The 20,987-nt window shown below is 40.2% G+C and overlaps 1 protein-coding gene across 2 annotated transcripts in view; it reads right to left on the reverse strand.

Annotated features, from left to right (window-relative positions):
* Window positions 1–18,417, reverse strand: part of LOC126267478 (cystatin-like) — a 138,725-nt gene extending 120,308 nt beyond the window's left edge. The window contains exon 1 of one of the 2 annotated variants that reach the window (XM_049972761.1): window positions 18,271–18,417. In XM_049972761.1, coding sequence (XP_049828718.1) covers window positions 18,271–18,351 — 81 coding nt within the window. In that variant the 5' untranslated portion in view covers window positions 18,352–18,417. The remainder of the gene's footprint in view (window positions 1–18,270) is intronic. The other variant, XM_049972762.1, reaches the window with a different exon arrangement.
* Between the last annotated feature and the right edge of the window lie 2,570 nt (window positions 18,418–20,987).

Genomic DNA, 20,987 nt, shown 5'->3' on the forward strand with positions numbered 1-20,987 from the left:
CCACTGCCGCAACAGGCGAGGCCGCTCTTGCTAGCTCAGAAGTTCTTTCAGCAGTGGGCAGTACCTCAGAAACTGTTGCGGAGACGTAAGGGCACAGCCTTGCGGCCTGCACCAACTTTCGCCTTCCGCCCAGGGATTCGCGACCCCGCTACGGTTCGTCAGTCACCGTCTGGCAAGTGTCGACCGGCAAAGACTTCCGAATCCGAGGGCGCAGTGGCATCAGAGATCCCAGGCGATGCTACAGGTTCCAGGGGCGCCTCGGGGTGTCCCAATGTCACTGCGGCCCAGGGCAACAGCCTGCAGCCTGTCGACCACGGCCAACACAGCTTCCAGGTGTTATCGGACGATGGCCAATTCCCCCTGAATCCGTACACAACAGCCGCTGTCCATATCCATCCCTAACAATTTTTCCCTCTCTTTTATCTCACAAGCCGGAATTTACACTATTCAGGTACTAAAAAGATATGCTACAACACTCAAATATATAATACGCCCGAAAAATTTTGTGAAATTAAACTATGCAAGTACCCAAAAACAAGCACAGAAATTAAGAATTAAACTATGAAACAAATAGTGAGCTAAGACGACGACTTGCTGCTGGCTGCTGCTTATCCAACGGTGGCAGGGAGCTGATAGCTGTTTGTACTTCTTTGGGAATTACAGGATATAGATACATTATCCATTCATTTATAGGAATTATTACCTTTGTCTTTAGATCATATTTAGTTGTGATCAGGTTTTAGGCTACATTAATATAATGATCATTAAATATATTAGCTATTAGAAGTGGATCATCAACAACTTCATTTCTGTGTTTTATGGTGATTTTATTACTTGCATTTTCATGTTTGCCTGTATGATTATTAATAAATTTTCACATTGATTTCATTTTGTTGTTACACTTTCTGATATATGAATCATTGCTCTTCTTTTTTGCAGCAACTACAGCTTCCCTGTGCTTTTTCTTATAACACTTTACTGTGGTTTCAAGATAGTATTTTGCTTTGCACATCTATATAGCATTCTAAGGCTTTTTGGCGGCTCTTTGATTTCACTTGTTATCCATGAATTATTTTTTTTTTATTTTCATTCTCTTCAGAGGGAATGAAATATCAGAGCAGTATTTATAATTTGAGAAGAACTTGCTGAATTTTTTATCTACAGAACTATTGGTTTCCATGTTCCATGATCAGACAAACCTGTCCCCAATACCGCAGTTTAAAGCCACATTTTGATTTGTCAATGAAAATTTGGTCAGTAGTACTTTCACTTTTGCTGCCGTATGTGGTGGTATATTCTACACATATGTCCATATTGTATGTTTTTAGTAGATTAACCAGTTTCTGCCTTTTTTACAGTTGTCCTTGAAATTCCCATTTAAATCCCCAACCATAATTATGTATATTGACTGACTTTTCAGACAGTTCAAAAGATTTTCCAAATTTTCCGAGAACTATTCAAAACTGCCAGATGGGGATTTATACACTCCTGGAAATTGAAATAAGAACACCGTGAATTCATTGTCCCAGGAAGGGGAAACTTTATTGACACATTCCTGGGGTCAGATACATCACATGATCACACTGACAGAACCACAGGCACATAGACACAGGCAACAGAGCATGCACAATGTCGGCACTAGTACAGTTTATATCCACCTTTCGCAGCAATGCAGGCTGCTATTCTCTCAGGGAGACGATCGTAGAGATGCTGGATGTAGTCCTGTGGAACGGCTTGCCATGCCATTTCCACCTGGCGCCTCAGTTGGACCAGCGTTCGTGCTGGACGTGCAGACCGCGTGAGACGACGCTTCATCCAGTCCCAAACATGCTCAATGGGGGACAGATCTGGAGATCTTGCTGGCCAGGGTAGATGACTTACACCTTCTAGAGCACGTTGGGTGGCACGGGATACATGCGGACGTCCATTGTCCTGTTGGAACAGCAAGTTCCCTTGTCGGTCTAGGAATGGTAGAACGATGGGTTCGATGACGGTTTGGATGTACCGTGCACTATTCAGTGTCCCCTCGACGATCACCAGAGATGTACGGCCAGTGTAGGAGATCGCTCCCCACAAAATGATACCGCATGTTGGCCCTGTGTGCCTCGGTCGTATGCAGTCCTGATTGTGGCGCTCACCTGCACGGCGCCAAACACGCATACGACCATCACTGGCACCAAGGCAGAAGCGACTCTCATCGCTGAAGACGACACGTCTCCATTCGTCCTTCCATTCACGCCTGTCGCGACACTACTGGAGGCGGGCTGCACGATGTTGGGGCGTGAGCGGAAGACGGCCTAACGGTGTGCGGGACCGTAGCCCAGCTTCATGGAGACGGTTGCGAATGGTCCTCGCCGATACCCCAGGAGCAACAGTGTCCCTGATTTGCTGGGAAGTGGCGGTGCGGTCCCCTACGGCACTGCGTAGGATCCTACGGTCTTGGCGTGCATCCGTGCGTCGCTGCGGTCCGATCCCAGGTCGACGGGCACGTGCACCTTCCGCCGACCACTGGCGACAACATCGATGTACTGTGGAGACCTCACGCCCCACGTGTTGAGCAATTCGGCAGTACGTCCACCCGGCCTCCCGCATGCCCACTATACGCCCTCGCTCAAAGTCCGTCAACTGCACATATGGTTCACGTCCACGCTGTCGCGGCATGCTACCAGTGTTAAAGACTGCGATGGAACTCCGTATGCCACGGCAAACTGACTGACACTGACGGCGGCGGTGCACAAATGCTGCGCAGCTAGCGCCATTCGACGGCCAACACCGCGGTTCCTGGTGTGTCCGCTGTGCCGTGCGTGTGATCATTGCTTGTACAGCCCTCTCGCAGTGTCCGGAGCAAGTATGGTGGGTCTGACACACCGGTGTCAATGTGTTCTTTTTTCCATTTCCAGGAGTGTATATACAAGCAGTTATAATTTTACTTTCTGTTACTTCACATAAACAATACTGAAAATCTTTTTCAATGCAGTAGGCATTTTAAACCTAATTTCCTTTGATTTAATACCTGTTCTTAGATATATACATGTTCCACTGCCTCTGTATGTTTCCCTGCAAAAGTTGTAGATCAACAGGAAGTCTGAAATGCCAGCTGACATTTTTGTATATTTCTTGCAGCCAGTGTTCAGTTACGTACAAGATTGAAATATCCTTCAATGTACCATTCAAAAGGACCTCTCGCTCATATAACATACTGGTTAAGCCCTGTACATTATGATACAGGAGAGTTAAAGAATTATTCAGTTCTACGAGAGGTATATTTTTTGCCTGGTTAATTCTATGAAGAGTAGTCTCTAGTCTTATTTACGATTCTGCCTTGATTTTCACCTCCTGGGGTCCTGAACTTTTTCTTGGATGTTTTCTTCTGCAGTGGGTTGGGCCAAAAAATCCTTCATGTGTAGTCTGGATGCTGTCCTCTTTCTGGTGCTTCATCGTAATCTTCTGTCCACTCTGGTCCAGCTTCTTCCTCAGTCTTTTTACAAGGTGATATTGTCTTCTGTGCTGCTTCCCTGTCATTTGTTCATTCCACTGAAGCCATATTTATTGTTAACTTTTAGGTTTATTCTTCTTTTATTTATCGGGCAGGTATGTTAGAAAATTTAAAAAGGGAAATGGATAGGTTTAAGTTAGATATAGTGGGAATTAGTGAAGTTCGGTGGCAGGAGGAACAAGACTTCTGGTCAGGTGACTCCAGGGTTATAAACACAAAATCAAATAGGGATAATGCAGGAGTCGGTTTAATAATGAATAGGAAAATAGGAATGCGGGTAAGCTACTACAAACAGCATAGTGAACGCTTTATTGTGGCCAAGATAGATACGAAGCCCACACCTACTACAGTAGTACAACTTTATATGCCAACTAGCTCTGCAGATGACGAAGAAATTGAAGAAATGTATGTTGAAATAAAAGAAATTATTCAGATGGTGAAGGGAGACGAAAATTTAATAGTCACGGGTGCCTGGAAATCGACTGTAGGAAAAGAAAGAGAAGGAAACATAGTAGGTGACCATAGAATGGGTGGTAAGAAGTGAAAGAGGAAGCCGCCTGGTATAATTTTGCACAGAGCAAAACTTAATCATGGCTAACACTTGGTTCAACAATCATGAAAGATGGTTGTATACATGGAAGAAGCCTGGAGATACTAGAAGGTTTCAGATAGAATATTTAATGGTGAGGCAGAGATTTAGGAACCAGGTTTTAAATTGTAAGACATTTCCAGGGGATGATGTGGACACTGACCACATTCTATTGGTTATGAACTGTAGATTAAAACTGAAGAAACTGCAAAAAGGTGGGGATTTAAGGAGACGGGACCTGGATAAATGAGAGAACCAGAGGTTGTACAGGGTTTCAGGGAGAGCATGAGAGACCAATTGACAGGAATGGGGGAAAGAAATACAGTAGAAGAAGAATGGGTAGCTTTGAAGAATGAAATAATGAAGGCAGCAGAAGATCAAGCAGGTAAAAAGACGAGGGCTAGTAGAAATCCTTGGGTAACAGAAGAGACACTGTGAATTTAACTGATGAAAGGAGAAAGTATAAAAATTCAAAAATGCAGTAAATGAAGCAGGCAAGAAGGAATACAAACATCTCAAAAATGAGATCGACAGGAAGTGCAAAATGGCTAAGCATGGATGGCTACAGGACAAATGTAAGGGTGTAGAGGCTTATCTCGCGAGGGGTAAGATAGATACTGCCTACAAGAAAATTAAAGAGACCTTTGGAGAAAGGAGAACCACTTGCATGAATATCAAGAGCTCAGATGGAAACCCAGATCTAAGCAAAGAAGGGAAAGCTGAAAGGTGGAAGAAGTATACAGAGTGTACAAGTGCAATGCTCTTGGGGACAATATTATGGAAATGGAAGAGGCTGTAGATGAAGATGAAATGGAAGATATTAGAGAGCATGAAGAGTTTGACAGAACACTGAAAGACATGAGTCGAAACAAGGCCCCAGGAGTAGGCAACATTCCATTAGAACTACTGACAGCTTTGGGAGAGCCAGTCCTGACAAAACTCTACCATCTGGTGAGCAAGATGTATGAGACAGGCGAAATACCCTCAGACTTCAAGCAGAATATAATAATTCCAATCCCAAAGAAAGCAAGTGTTGACAGGTGTGAAAATTACCGAACTGTCAGTTTAATAAGTCACGGCTGCAAAATACTAACGCGAATTCTTTACACACGAATGGAAAAACTGATAGAAGCCGACCTTGGGGAAGATCAGTTTGGATTCTGTAGAAATGTTGGAACACGTGAGGCAATACTGAAACTTATCTTAGAAGACAGATTAAGGAAGGGCAAACCTATGTTTCTAGAATTTGTAGACTTAGAGAAAGCTTTTGACAATGTTGACTGGAATACTCTCTTTCAAATTCTAAAGGTGGCAGGGGTAAAATACAGGGAGCGAAAGACTACTTACAATTTGTACAGAAACCAGATGGCAATTATAAGAGTCAAGTTACATGAAAGTGGTTGGGAATGGAGTGAGACAGGGTTGTAGCCTCTCCCCAATGCAATTAAATCTGTATATTGAGCAAGCAGTAAAAGAAACAAAAGGAAAGTTCGGAGTAAGTATTGAAATCCATGGAGAAGAAATAAAAACTTTGAGGTTCGCCGATGACATTGTAATTCTGTCAAAGGCAGCAAAGGGCTTGGAAGAGCAGTTTAACGGAATGGACGGTGTCTTGAAAGGAGGATATAACATGAACATCATCAAAAGCAAAACAAGGATTATGGAATGTAGTCGAATAACAGTTGGGTGATGCTAAGGGAATTACATTAGGAAATGAGACTCTTAAAGTAGTAAAGGAGTTTTGCTATTTGGGGAGCAAAATAACTAATGGTCGAAGTAGAGAGGATATAAAATGTAGACTGGTAATGGCAAGGAAAGCGTTTCTGAAGAAGAGAAATTTGTTAACATCGAGTATAGATGTAAGTGTCAGGAAGTCGTTTCTGAAAGTATTTGTATGGAGCGTAGCCATGTGTGGAAGTGAAACATGGACGATAAATATCTTAGACAAGAAGAGAATAGAAGCTTTCGAAATGTGCTGCTACAGAAGAATGCTGAAGATTAGATGGGTAGATCACATAACTAATGATGAGGTATTGAATAGAATTGGGGAGAAGAGGTGTTTGTGGCACAACTTGACTAGACGAAGGGATCAGTTGATAGTACATGTTCTGAGGCATCAATTGATCACCAGTTTAGTACTAGAGGGCAGCATGGAGGGTAAAAATCGTAGAGGGAGACCAAGAGATGAATACACTAAGCAGATTCAGAAGGAGGTAGGTTGCAATAGGTACTGGGAGATGAAGAAGCTTGCACAGGAATGAGTAGCATGGAGAGCTGCATCAAACCAGTCTCAGGACTGAAGACCACAACAACTACAACATTCTTTTATTTTCTCATACTGTGCTGATATTGTCTTCTGAGCAGCTTTCTTGTCACTTGTTCGCTCCATAGCATGCATATTTACTGTTACGTTTTACGTTATTTTCCCATATTGTAAGCATTTAGTTTCGATGATTGACTGATCTAAGTGCTGTGTCGTTTGGATTGCAGCATCTGTGTTGCGTTTAACAGCATTCAATGAAAAATAACCAATAAATGCGCAAGGTGCCGAAAGTTAGGATGTTCACGTGCTCTTTGACCTAATACACCGCAGCTGTCACTAGTTCTGTTCTAGTCGACATCGTGCAAAAACGTGCTGTAAGAATAATATGTGGTGCTCACCCACAATCTTCTTACAGACATCTGTTTAAGGAGTTTGGCATTCTGACTGTTGCTTCACAATATATTTATTCTCTCACGAAGTTTCTTCTAAATAAGACACTCTTTGAGTTCTAAAGGAACAATGCTGTACCAAATCGCAATACCTGAAGGAAAAACAACATTCATCACTCCACATTAAGGTTGTCTTTAGCACAAAATGGAGTGTACAATGCCGCTACAAAAAATTTTTGATCATTTACCCAGTGATATAAAATGTCTATCAGACAGCAAGGAAAAATTTGAAAACAAAGTAAGGAAGTTTCTCATTGACAACTGTAAAAGAATATATATATATAAGTTAGAAATGTTCAGAATATCACCACATGCATAATTAATTTGTAATGTGAATGTAAAATGACTTGTTCCACATCATTACGATCTACCTTGGAAAATGTTCCGTAACGAACCAAAAAAGTAAATACTTCATAAACCTCCTTAAACCCTGTAGCAAAGGCTACTTCTAAAACCACTTCCATTTCTCCCTTTCTTGTTCTATTTGCAAACGAAATACAGGGAAAAAAAGTGTTGGTCAGCCTTCACACAGGCTCTTAAGTTACCTTATTTTCTTGTCACAGTCATTTTACAAGAGGTATGTGAGAGGAGTTAATACTTGGTTTTACTTTCTTTGGCACAGACTAATAAATTTAACAGTAAACATATCTTATGATCCACTACATCTAATGTCTACCACTGCAGTCTGATAAGCATTTCTATAAACATCTTACACTTACTAAATGAATCCTTCTTGAAACACACCATTCTTCTTTGGGTCTTCTGTTTCATATGCATAGTTCATATCTAGTAATGGCCCCAGACTGCCAAGCACATATATAAGTGCAACATTCAGTGTCTTATTCCGCCAATTAATGTGTGAGTTAATGTTTTGCTACATAACATTTTTTATGAACATGATGGGGAATGAATCAATGAATGGATAGATGGATGGATGGATTGATAGATGTGTAACAATAAAATTCTACTGACAGTTTTACTGCCCTCAGCCCACTTTACTTACATTTATATCCTACAAATCACTACAATGTGTGTCTCTAATGAATTTCACATCGACAAGAACATACATCCATCAATACTGAAGCAGAATAAATGAAAATGAAAGGCACAATTAAGCCACTTCCATATGGTAGCTCAATAAATATACATTATAAAAGTAAGTATACAATGTATTCATCGATAAAACTCAGAAATGAGTACCAGTATGATCAAGGGAACTATATGTTGTGGTAGCTCTCTATCCCCCATCCATGAATAAGGTTCCCGTTTTTACCTGAAGGACATGCTTTTGAAGATATAAGGGCTGGCATGTTTCACCCTCTAGAAATTTCGAGAGTATTCGAGAACATTCCAAAACATTTGAGAGTATTCGAGAGCATTCCACGACATTCCAGAATGATCCACAATGGTCTTTGATGTTCTGGAATAGTCTGGAACATTTAGAAAGATTCTAGAATGTTCGGGAACATCCCAGATCACTGTGGAACATTGTGGACCATTCAATGCCTTTCCGGTATGTTCTGGAATTTGCCACTGGTGAGCCTGCCCATCGGTAGTGGTGAATAAAGCAAGACCCGTCGTGGGTTTTAACATCAGTTTCTTATCAATTATGAAGGAAGGAGTCGAAGAAGTACTACAGTGGCCGGCCGAAGTGGCTGAGCGGTTCTAGGCACTACAGTCTGGAACCGCGCTACCGCTACGCTCACAGGTTCGAATCCTGCCTCGGGCATGGATGTGTGTGATGTTCTCAGGTTAGTTAGGTTTAAGTAGTTCTAAGTTCTAGGGGACTGATGACCTCAGATGTTAAGTCCCATAGTGCTCAGAGTCATTTGAGCTATTTTGAGTACTGCAGTTATTGCATAAAAACAAACAGTGAAACGTGAGTAGTGAAAGTGATACAGAGACAATACAAACCGAAAATAACGTGTAAACGTATGTGAAGTGTACTTAGTGTAAGTGTTAATAAAAATTTGATTTATATTTTAGACAATGCCCAAACGTAAAAGAGAAGTAGACCTTGCAGTTATGAAGTAAAATGGCGACAATAAAAAGAACACCGAAGAAACGAAACAGAAGAAGAGAGCGAAGCACGTTGTAGCGTCTTCTGTCATCGTCCAGCGCCGTGACATGCGCGGGTGTTTGAAAGTACGGTGCCGCGAAACTTCCCCGCTGAACGCCAGAGACGCTATACACAAGCGAAATTTGTTCTGTGATTTACTCTTTGATTGTGGTTTTCTGTTCCACGTTCTATTTTTCCACGCTCCTTGGAGAAAGCGTGAATCCAAGTGGATACTGAACTTTTCTCACGCCTTCGCACGAGTTATCGGTTGCAGTGTATCATTGTCTATTCCGCCCGCAGGGTTTCGTTAATAAATTGTTACATCAAGCTGAGACAAGCCTACTTCCTTTATTCAGCCTACAAGAACACACAGATGTTAAACCGTCGATCGCGGTGATTCAAACCGGTACCGACACACGTTAAATTTCCCAACGAACGGGAATGAGCACCGTGAGAAGCAGAGAAACCGAAGAACATCGAAATGAACGGACTGGAGAATCAAGAATTGTGAAACAGTCTCATAATGCAAGACCACGAACTGAAGCGAGCCATGACAATATCACCCTACTAGAAGTGTAGACAAGGACAAATGAACAGTACAACCTATCATTCCAGCAAGACCCGACGAAAGAATATAACAAACACAAACACGTCGTAATCGGAAAAATGGATAACATCTGCCAGTTCTGCAACGCGAACAAATTCAATAGAGAAATACAAGGATTCTGTTGCATGAATGGAAAAATTCGATTAACACCACTGGAAGCACTTCTGCAAGAATTTTTACATTACATGATCGGGGAAACTCCTGAATCAATAAACTTTCTTCAAAATATAAAAGCGTACAATGCCTGCTTCCAAATGACTGATATCGGCGTCATTTCGATCAACACTAACAGAGATGAAATCGATAATGTTTTCTCCATCCAAAGATAAATCTATCACAACATGAAATCAATACTACCACAACCCAACGAACATCATAAATTTCCGCAAGCATATTTCATCAGAAACAAGGAAGCAGAAAATGATTGACGATGCAAAAGTATCGTTGGATTGAGACGGGGAGTAGCCCGAGATGTACAGAGGATCTTACTCGAATATATATCAACTGATTCACGTATTCAAAACAGCATTAGTCCGAATGATTTCTCATGACTATATAATTAAAGTTCTAGCCAACAAAAGACTACAAGGAGAACACGAACGTCGATTTAATGCACCTCAGATATACGAAGTCGCCATCGTAATTGTGGAGAATGAAACACAAGCCGTGACATAAATGAACAACGAAGAAGAGGACTACGACAAATTGCAGAGACACACTGTTCATATGATGCCCTCCAGTATTCATAACTATTTCTACACAGAGAGGACGGATGTCATTTTAATATCAAACAAATCCAACTGAAACAGGCGAAGAGAGAAACAAAAAGTCACTTCCAAGGAGTTCTACGTTTGCCGTTTAGAAAACTATAACACTTTTTCTAATAAAGTGCTTACCTTATTCGAACACAGTTTTCCCCCAAAACATGCCAAGGTCAAAGCAAAGTCTACAAAGAAGCCATGGATACTTAAGGAATAGAGGTATCTTGTAAAACAAAAAGAAAACTGTATCTGTCAGTTCGAAACAGTTCTGCTGTTGATGCTGTAGCACATTACAAGAAATATTGCAAAATATTAAAGACTGTAATAAGGACATCAAAGCAAATATATTAAAAGGAAAAGATAGTCACATCACATAACAAAATAAAGACAATATGGGATATAGTGAAGGAGGAGACTGGTAGAACCAGACATAAAGAGGAACAAATAGCACTAAGAGTAAATGATACATTGGTGACAGATGTGTATAGTGTTGCAGAACTTTTTAACAGACATTTTATAACTGTTACTGAAAAGATGGGGTTGTCAGGTGCAGTAGATGCAACTATGGAATACCTCAGACCAGACATTTCAAGTAACTTCCATAATATGAATTTGACCCTCACTACCCCAGCAGAAATAATGCCCATCATAAAATCTTTAAAATCAAAAACATCTAGTGAATATGATGAAATATCAACAAAGTTAATTAAATAATGTGATTCTGAGCTAAGTAACATATTAAGCTATCTGTGTAACCCGTGGATTATCAGTGGAATATTTCCTGAATGGTTGAAATATGCTGAAGTTAAACCACTGTTTAAGAAAGGACATAAAGAAACAGCATCAAATTTCCGTCCAATTTCACTGTTTCCAGCATTCTCAAAAATTTTAGAAAAAGTAATGTACTGTCGGCTTTATAACCATCTTATCTCAAATAACATACTGTCAAAGTCACAGTCTGGATTTTTAAAGGGTTTTGATATTGAGAAGACTATGTACACTTACAGTGAAAATCTGCTTAATTCATTCGACAAAAAATTACAGGCAACTGGTGTATTTTGTGATCTGTCAAAGGCATTTGACCGGTAAATCACAATATCCTTTTAAAAAGATTAGAATATTGTAGTGTAACAGGAAATGCTGCAAAATGGTTCAAATCTTATATCTCTGGCAGGAAACAAAGGGTATTAGAAAAGAGGCATGTATCAAGCTATCAGGCATCATCCAGCTGGGAGCTAATTACATGTGGGGTCCCACAAGGTTCCATTTTCGGACCCTTACTTTTTCTTTTGTATATCAATGACCTTTCATCAGTAACATTACCAGATGCCAAGTTCGTTTTTTTTTTTTTTTTTTTGCAGATGATACAAACATTGCAATAAATAGCAAATCAAGTGTAGTCTTAGAAAGATCAGCTAATAAAATATTTGTGGACATTAATCACTGGTTCCTAGTCAATTCTTTGTCACTAAACCTTGAAAAAACACACTACTTGTAGTTCAGAACTTGTAAGGGGTGTCCCACGAGAATATGCCTAACATACGATGACAATCAGATAGAAGAAGTGCACAGTGTTAAATTCTTGGGATTACAGCTTGACAATAAATTCAACTGGGACGAGCACATTGCAGAATTGCTGAAGCGTCCTAATAAATCTCTGTTTGCAATGCGAATTGTGTCAGACATAGGGGTATAAGAATAAAAAAGCTGGCATATTCTGCTTACTTTCATTCCATAATGTCATGTGGAATTATTTTTTGGAGTAATTCATCAAGCCAAGCTAAAGTTTTCTGGGCACAAAAACGTGCAGTAAGAGTTATATGTGGTGTGAACTCAAAAACATCCTGCAGAAACCTGTTTAGGGAACTAGGGATACTAACTACTGCTTCCCAATATATTTATTCCTTAATGAAATTTATGATTAAAAAATATCACTTTTTCAAACCAACAGCTTAATTCATGGAATCAATACTAGAAATAAGAATAATCTTCACAAGGATTTAAAGTCACTTAGTCTTGTACAAAAAGGTGTGCATTATTCAGGAACACACATTTTCAATAACTTGCCAGCAGCCATACAAAGTTTAACAACCAACGAAATTCAGTGTAAGAGAAGGCTAAAGGATTTATTGGTGGCCAACTCCTTCTACTCCATTGATGAATTTCTCAGTAAAACCAACTAATATAACTTCTGCACAATTTCACTGCAGTAATATGTTTATTGTAAATATTTGTGTGTGTGTGTGTGTAAGTACGATCTAACTTCTGCACCATTTCTGTGCAGTAATATGTTCCTTGTATTATAGTAGTTGTTTACAAGTTTATTAACTTATAAATAAATTTGTAAAATGACTCTTTCATATAGTGTTCAATAAAAAAATGACGATCATTCCACTTGGGACGTGTGGAATGGTACATTAGCTTATTTGTTTTAGTTGCAAAAATTTGTCATGTATTGTTGTTTTTTCTGACATGGTCTACACCTTGGAGGGCCTCCTCACTATGGATCAATTGGAATGAAAGTAAATCTAATCTAATCTAAAAGATAATGAAACACACGATAGCATTCTCAAAACGCTCATTTTATTCCAACAATTCGTGGTAGATTTGTATGCAAAAATAGAAGAGGAACGGATGCTGTCTGTAAGACTCAACCAGAAAAACTAAGCACAGAGGAATATATCCACCTTCAAGTCCTCATCGTAAATTACAGAAACATTTTCGACATTGGAACAATGGTAATCTTACCGTCATCACACATAAGTCCGAGACATGCACGAATTCACTCTAGATGCCATGACCTGCATAGGAAAATGAGGTCAACCTGACCTCTTCATAACATTCACATGGAAGTCGTTGTAGCCAGAATTCAAAGAACAACTAAGATACGGACAAGTCCACATGCATCAACAGCACATAATAGCCGGAGTCCCCAACAAAAACAAATGAGATTTATTGAAGTCATCACAAAACATCACATCCTTGGAACCGTTAGATGTTGGATGTGCACAATCGAATGGCAGAAACGAGAACTGCCTCACTCGCACAATCACATATGGCTGCAGGACACAATTCCTCGCACAGATACCAACAAAATCATCCAAGCTGAATTTCCCAACCCACAATAAGATATGGAACTGTACGACATAGTAGCGAAAAAGATGATTCGCGGACCATGTGGGCCATTACACGATGTTGTTGTTGTTGTCTTCAGTCCTGAGACTGGTTTGATGCAGCTCTCCATGCTACCCTATCCTGTGCAAGCTGCTTCATCTCCCAGTACCTACTGCAACCTACATCCTTCTGAATCTGCTTAGTGTACTCATCTCTCGGTCTGATAGCTTGTCAATATTTAGAAAGTCGTTCAAATGGCTCTGAGCACTATGGGACTTAACTTCTAAGGTCATCAGTCCCCTAGAACTTAGAACTACTTAAACCCAACTATCCGAAGGACATCACACACATCCATGCACGATGCAGGATTCGAACCTGCGACCGTAGCGGTCGTGCAGTTCCAGACTGAAGCGCCTAGAACCGCTCTTCCACAACGGCCGGCTGTCAATATTTAGACGACACGCAAATCGGTGTTGATATCCATCCCAAATATAGAAAATGAGCACCCAAAATCGGCGACTGCACAGCAAAAATATGAATAACGAGGCAGCGATGAACTGGGAATAGAAAATCAATGGGTAGTACGATGTAACACTACTTTCCAAAATATTCCAAGCACACATAAACATAGAATACTGCAATTCAGTGAAATCCATCAAAGGAAGTTGACATGGCAGTATTTCAAACAGCCAAAGACATTGAAGAACAAAATAGAAACGACAAGATCCTCATCTACCAAATGGGACGATATATCTACAGTAAAGAGGCAGCCTGCCGGATTTTCAGTTTTCCCGTACACGAATACGAATGAACTGTGCAACATCTAGCAGTACATTTGGAGAATGGACAGGGAGTTTACTCCACAAAAGATACCGCCAGAAACATTGCAAGCGAACCACCTCAGAACACAAAATTAATAGTTTTTTTACCAACTGTCCTAAAAGGATCCATTCGCGAAAACATTGTCGAGCTCCCTACCTATTGTATGTATAACACAACAAAGAGAATCTTTCAACGACGGAAACAAGGAATTCCAGTAGAAAATCATTCAGGAATCATGAAAACTGGAGCACTAGGCCGAGTATACATCGTACATCCGAACAATACAGAATGTTTCTATCTCCAGATGTTGCTACAGGAAATACGGGGTCTAAAAATTTTCACAGATCTCAAGACTGTTGACGGTTACTTGCGACAGACGTACAGAGAAGCATGCCAATGCTTAGGACTATTGGAAAACGACAACCACTGGTAATTAACATTGCAAGAAGCCTTACTCACAGCCTCAGCTGAACAAATGAGAGAATTATTCGCCATAGTTCTAAGAGCATGTAACCTGTCGAATCGAAACAGCTATGGGACTTCTTCATAGAGTGTACGAGTCCGACAAGCTCATCGTGAGCTGAACAACGAATTCATCGACTGCATCTTCAATGAAACATTCATTCGCCTAGGAGATAAATGTTAATCAACAAACAAACATGTTAGTACACCTTGAGATGCAAGCACCACGAAAAGATGCTATCACTGTGCTAATCTTCGAAATTACAAAGGAAAAAAAGTTGCAGTATCAACGAGCTACTTTAATACGTTTCTCACAACATACTACTCCTCAATGACAATGAAAAGGAAATTTACAATCTTATCAAGGCCCGGATCGACAACAACACTAGCGGAATTTTTTACTTGGACGCACCAGGAGGCAGCGGGAAAACGTTTCTAATAAATCTATTGCTAGTGGAAATACGTGCAAAACAACACGTTGCAGTTTCACTGGCATCATCCTTATTGCAGCCACAGTTTCAGAAGGAGGGCGAACTGCCTGTTCGGCCTACAACTAGCGTTGAATACAGCCGAACAACAGTTCCCGGTATCTAAAATTTCAAGAGCATCCGGACGGGATCAACTTCTCAAGCAAGCTAAAATTATCTTCAGGGACGAATGCACAATGGCACATAAAAAAATCACTCGAAGCCATGGACAGAACATTACAAGACTTGCGAGGAATCTCTGAAGTGATGGGAGGAGATTTACGCATACTTTCAGGAGACTTTCAGCAAACATTTTCAGTTGTTGTTGTTGTGGTCTTCAGTCCTGAGACTGGTTTGATGCAGCTCTCCATGCTAATATATCCTGCGCAAGCTGCTTCATCTCCCAGTACCTAATGCAACCTACATCCTTCTGAATCTGCTTAGTGTATTCAACTCTTGGTCTCCCTCTACGATTTTTACCCTCCACGATGCCCTCCAGTACTAAACTGGTGATCCCTCGATGTCTCAGAACATGTCCTACCAACCGATCCCTTCTTCTAGTCAAGTTGTGCCACAAACTTCTCTTCTCCCCAATCCTATTCAATACCTCCTCATTAGTTACGTGATCTACCAACCTAATCTTCAACATTCTTCTGTAGCACCACATTTCAAAAGCTTCTATTCTATTCTTGTCCAAACTATTTATTGTCCATGTTTCACTTTCATACATGGCTACACTTCATATAAATACTTTCAGAAACGACTTCCTGACACTTAAATCTATACTCGATGTTAACAAATTTCTCTTCTTCAGAAACGCTTTCCTTGCCATTACCAGTCTACATTTTATATCCTCTCTACTTCGACCATCATCAGTTATTTTGCTCCCCAAATAGCAAAACTCCTTTACTACTTTAAGTGTCTCATTTCCTAATCTAATTCCCTCAGCATCACCCGACTTAATTCGACTATATTCCATTATCCTCGTTTTGCTTTTGTTGATGTTCATCTTATACCCTCCATTCAAGACACTGTCCATTCCGTTCATCTGCTCTTCCAAGTCCCTTGCTGTCTCTGACAGAATTACAATGTCATCGGCGAACCTCAAAGTTTTTATTTCTTCTCCATGGATTTTAATACCTACTGCGAATTTTTCTTTTGTTTCCTTTACTGGTTGCTCAATATACAGATTGAATAACATTGGGGAGAGGCTACAACCCTGTCTCACTCCCTTTCCAACCACTGCTTCCCTTTCATGTCCCTCGACTCTTATAACTGCCATCTGGTTTCTGTACAATCCCCAAGTAAATACCAGCAGACGAGATCAAATCATGCTTAAAAAAAGTCACATCCCTGGTCACGCTTACAAATATTGGGACAAACGGAAAGTATGAGAGCTGAACTATCGAAAGACGAAACAACAGCACATTTTGCTAATCTTATACAAACAGCCGAAGACACATATCCAATTGACCACATGACAGGCCTCGTTAAACTCGACAGCGACTTCTGCAACATAGCCGCTGCTGAAAATGAGCTCGTCGACCAAATTTATCCAAATAATGTTCACAATTATACCAATACGGACTGGCTATTTTAAAGGGCAGTTTTGGTAACTAAAAACGCCTGTCGGCAACATCAACTTTAATATTCAAAAGAAAATTCCATGTGAAGATAGAATATACAAATCGATCGACACGATGGCAAACGTTGAAGAACGTGTGAACTTCCCTACAGAATTTATAAACTCTTTGCAAATACCAGGAATACCATTACACCGCCTTCGACTTAAAATTGTATCTCCGTTCATACTACTCAGAAATCTCAACTCACCAAAACTATGTAATGGAACAAGGATGAATGTCAGACAGTTATCGAATAACATCATCACAGCCCAACTTATGACTAGAAAGTACAAACGACACACATTATTAATCCCCAAAATACCACTGATCTCTACTGAACTGCCATTCTAATGTAAAAGACTGCAATTTCCAATCAAATTAGCGTACCATTTTACAGTTAAGGAAGCGCAAGGACAAGCTTTAAAATATTGCAGCATCAACTTCAAAGACTCCTGCTTCTCTCATGATCTACTACAAGTAGCTTGCTCTCGAGTAGAAAATTCGGAAAATTTGTACGTATGCACCTCAGAAAACAAAATGAAAAATGTTCTTTATAAACAAGTATTGTAAATAGCTAGAATAAGTTTTCAATAAAAAATTTTACCTCTTATACTTTAACAAGTACTGTAAATAGTTAGAATACGTTTCAATTTTTTTTACCTCTCATACTTTAAAGTTTCTCCTTTTATTCCATCTACCACACATTCTCACATCTCCTCCCTGAGCGACGCTGGGTACCCCAGCTAGTATAATTACAAGCAATAAAAAATAAAATAGAAAACTAGAAATATCTGTGGATTTTTACTACAAAAATTATGAAATACGTTACATGAAATTTTTCGCTTTGAACCGAACTAAACCTCCACACACTTATAAATTTAAATGTGTTTAACCACCTTGAATCATTGTACATGCTAGTGATGTTGACACAGGTTGAATAATGTAAATAATGCACCAAATATATGACAGTAATACATGTTAGGTTACAATGAAATGCCCCACAGGTGGTAAGTAAAGATGAAACCAAACAAATTCATAAACAACGAGTCAAAGTGTAAGATCTTCTTGTATGACTCATGGATTCTCAATTGACTAACTTTCGTTTTGTAAAGGCAGTTCTGAACACCTTTTTGATAGCCTTTGCTGAGGCTGCCTGTGAAGGAAGTGTACTAAAAAGTTTAATGCTCAGGTATAAATAATTATTTTGTTTTTTCCTAAGTCGAGGAACTACATGTAAACTTTATTTTTTTCGTTTTCACGTTACCCCGAAACAAATTATTAATAAAACAGATATAAAACTTGCAACTTTAACACCCTTTTTATTTTCTTTTTCATCCACATTCAACGTTGCTTCCTACATATTTGCTAGTAAAATAAGTAAAAATATTGTTTTCACTTTACCCTGAAACAAATAATTAATAAAACAGATATAAAACTTGCAACCTTAACACCCTTCTTATTTTCTTTTTCATCCACATTCAACGTTGCTTCCTACATATTTGCTAGTAAAATAAGTAAAAATATTGTATATCGGTTTCTGAAATTTTTGAACTTACGTCTGTCTCATTACATAACCCAAGGTGTGCATTTACCGAAATGCATGAACAGTATAACACCAGGAAATAAACTAGTTTCATGGTCGAAAGATTTATAGCGGCAGCAGCGCAACTCCACAGTCTCCTGCTGTACTAGTGACAACTAACGATACGAACAAGGCGTTGCTATTATTATAGTGTGCCGGTCGCGGTGACGTTGCGATGGAAGGGGGGGCTAGACAGTATCTGAGCGGCTATTGGCTGTGCACCCACTTCTTATCATCTTAGTCCTCGATAGCGCTGAAAGTATACGGCGTGCCTTGGAATTTTGTGTACGTACAACGAAGCGCGAGATTATACCGAAGAAAATTATCCAACAATTGCACAGCAGCAGGAAAGAAAACAAACAAGATGGTGAAAACATTCACAAGACGAGAAAGAAGGAAGTTAAAACCATCAGTGTTGTCACTCTCTCCGACTAGTTACATAAATGTTTTTTGCCATTACAAAGACGGGTGCAGAGTGTGAAGAATGATTTCTTATAGGCCTTCTTTCTTCACGCGAGATATTTACTCACATGTTAGGTAAGTGAGATGTTTAGCCATTTATCCAACTTCCGCACGAAGGAAACACGTTAGTAACAAATTCACGTCGCCCATCTAAATGCACGCTCCACGCCTCCTGTTATTCTCATTTTTCTCCCTCTGGGAAACAGATTGAGTGAAAAGTGATTGACTGTGTGCCTCTGTACGAGACCTAGTCTCCTTTATTTTCCATTGCTGATTCTTATGCGAGATGACTTGGCTACAACAGAACCATTCAACACTCTCCATCAAATGGTGCCTCTCAATAGCGTTTCGTGGAGCGATCGTCTTCTAAACACCAAGGATTCCCTTCTAAGCTTACGGAGTATTTCCGTAACACACTTGTACTACCGAACCGTGCAGTATCAAATGTAGTAACACGCCTATGAACTGCATCGATGTCTTCCTTTACTCCAAATTGCTGGGATTCACAAAGACTCTTAACAAGACGGTGTCCAAAAATGGGTCGCACAAATGTTTTGTACCCGGTATCCCTTATACTACGTGTATGTTAAAACTCTCCCAGAAAGCAAGCAAAAATTAGTAGCCGTTCAGCCGCCGTCTCTAAAGCTGAATGTGTGTATCTACTCGTTCCATTTCTTTTCGTTTCGTAATCTTACTGCCAGATAGTTAACCGACATGCCACTAAAACTTCAAAGATTGCTCGTCTCACAGCTTGCCAGAACGCTTGTTATGTATGCGAGAATAGCGGGCAAGAGCGTTGGGTAGCGGCCCATACACGTAGTGTACAACAATGTTGTGCAATGTTATTGAATGTCTAACTAAAATGCTCAATAAAAATGTGTAATATTCAGTATGGTTTGAAATTATGGACGGTCAAGATGCGGCTGCTGTGGCAGTTGCTCTGCTTGAGGTTCAATGAGGTACATGTCTATCAGAATTTTTTACTTGCTGGTGCAACATCTGATACATTATTTAAGATTGTTGTCGTTATGGTTGTTCTTAAGGAATTCCTTATAGCTGTAGGCTATCCAGAAGAATAATGTATAATTAGAATTATATATTAATACCTTCAGCTGCTGACGGGCGTTGATGTATATGTATGTGAAAATCTATGCCCCGACCGTGACTCGAATCCGGGATCTCCTGCTTACATGGCAGACGCGCTATCCACCTATGATTTTTTTTTTCGATATAGTTCGTTGTGTTTGGTCTGGTTGGACGTCACAAGACATCCGTTGAAGCTGATCGTCGATTCCATGAGTCAGTTTTATTATTATTATTATTATTATTATTATTATTACAGAGAGCACGCAGCCCCCTGACCGAACACGTTGAGCTACCGTGCCGGTTTTCTGAGCCACCCGAGGGCACAAAGGATAGTTCGACTGCAGGGACTATCTCGCACACGCCTTCCGCTAGACCCACATTTTCTCCTTATATGTCCACACACTTCGTTCGTAGTGTCCGTACCCAACACACTCATTACTCGTGGAAGACATCTTACCAAGTCCCCTAAGAGTTCCGGAAATATGTGTGCATCTGCACAGAAGAAGAAAGTCATGGCCGGTGTTGCCAAAACTATATACTTATATGGATATGTGTCTGTTCTTTCGGACATGTCCGCCGCGAGTAATGAATGAAACGGGCAGGGACAATTAAGTCTGGAAGTGGGTCTCACGAGAGGCGTGCCAGAGATAAGTCCCTGCAGTCGCACTCTCCTCTGTGTCCTCGGTGGCTCAGATGAAATGCCGGCACGGTACCTCAGCGTGTTCGGTCAGAGGGTTAGCTGCCCTCTGTAATACAAAAAACTGAGTTAATCGATCGACAACGAACTTAAACGGATGTTTTACGACGTCCGCCCCGAGCAGATGCAACAAACAAAAGCGAACAAAATGGGTTAAAAAAAAGATGTAAAGAACATCTGCCATGTAAGCAAGAGATCCCGGGTTCAAGTCCTGGTCGGGGCACACATTTTCAACTGTCCCCGTTGACGTATATCGACACCTGTATGCAGCTAAGGGTATTCATTTCATTGTATTTCTTAAATTATAATTTCATTCTAACGAGCTGCACGGTCACCGATGGTATCTGTTCTTTCGGACATGTCCGAAAGAACAGATAACATCTTCATATATATAAGAAAGCTTTCTGAAATAGCAGCTGGTTTACACCTCTGCACATCATACCACC

Source organism: Schistocerca gregaria, chromosome 4 (genome assembly GCF_023897955.1).
Source record: "Schistocerca gregaria isolate iqSchGreg1 chromosome 4, iqSchGreg1.2, whole genome shotgun sequence".
In the NCBI taxonomy this organism is placed as follows: Eukaryota; Metazoa; Arthropoda; class Insecta; order Orthoptera; family Acrididae; genus Schistocerca; species Schistocerca gregaria.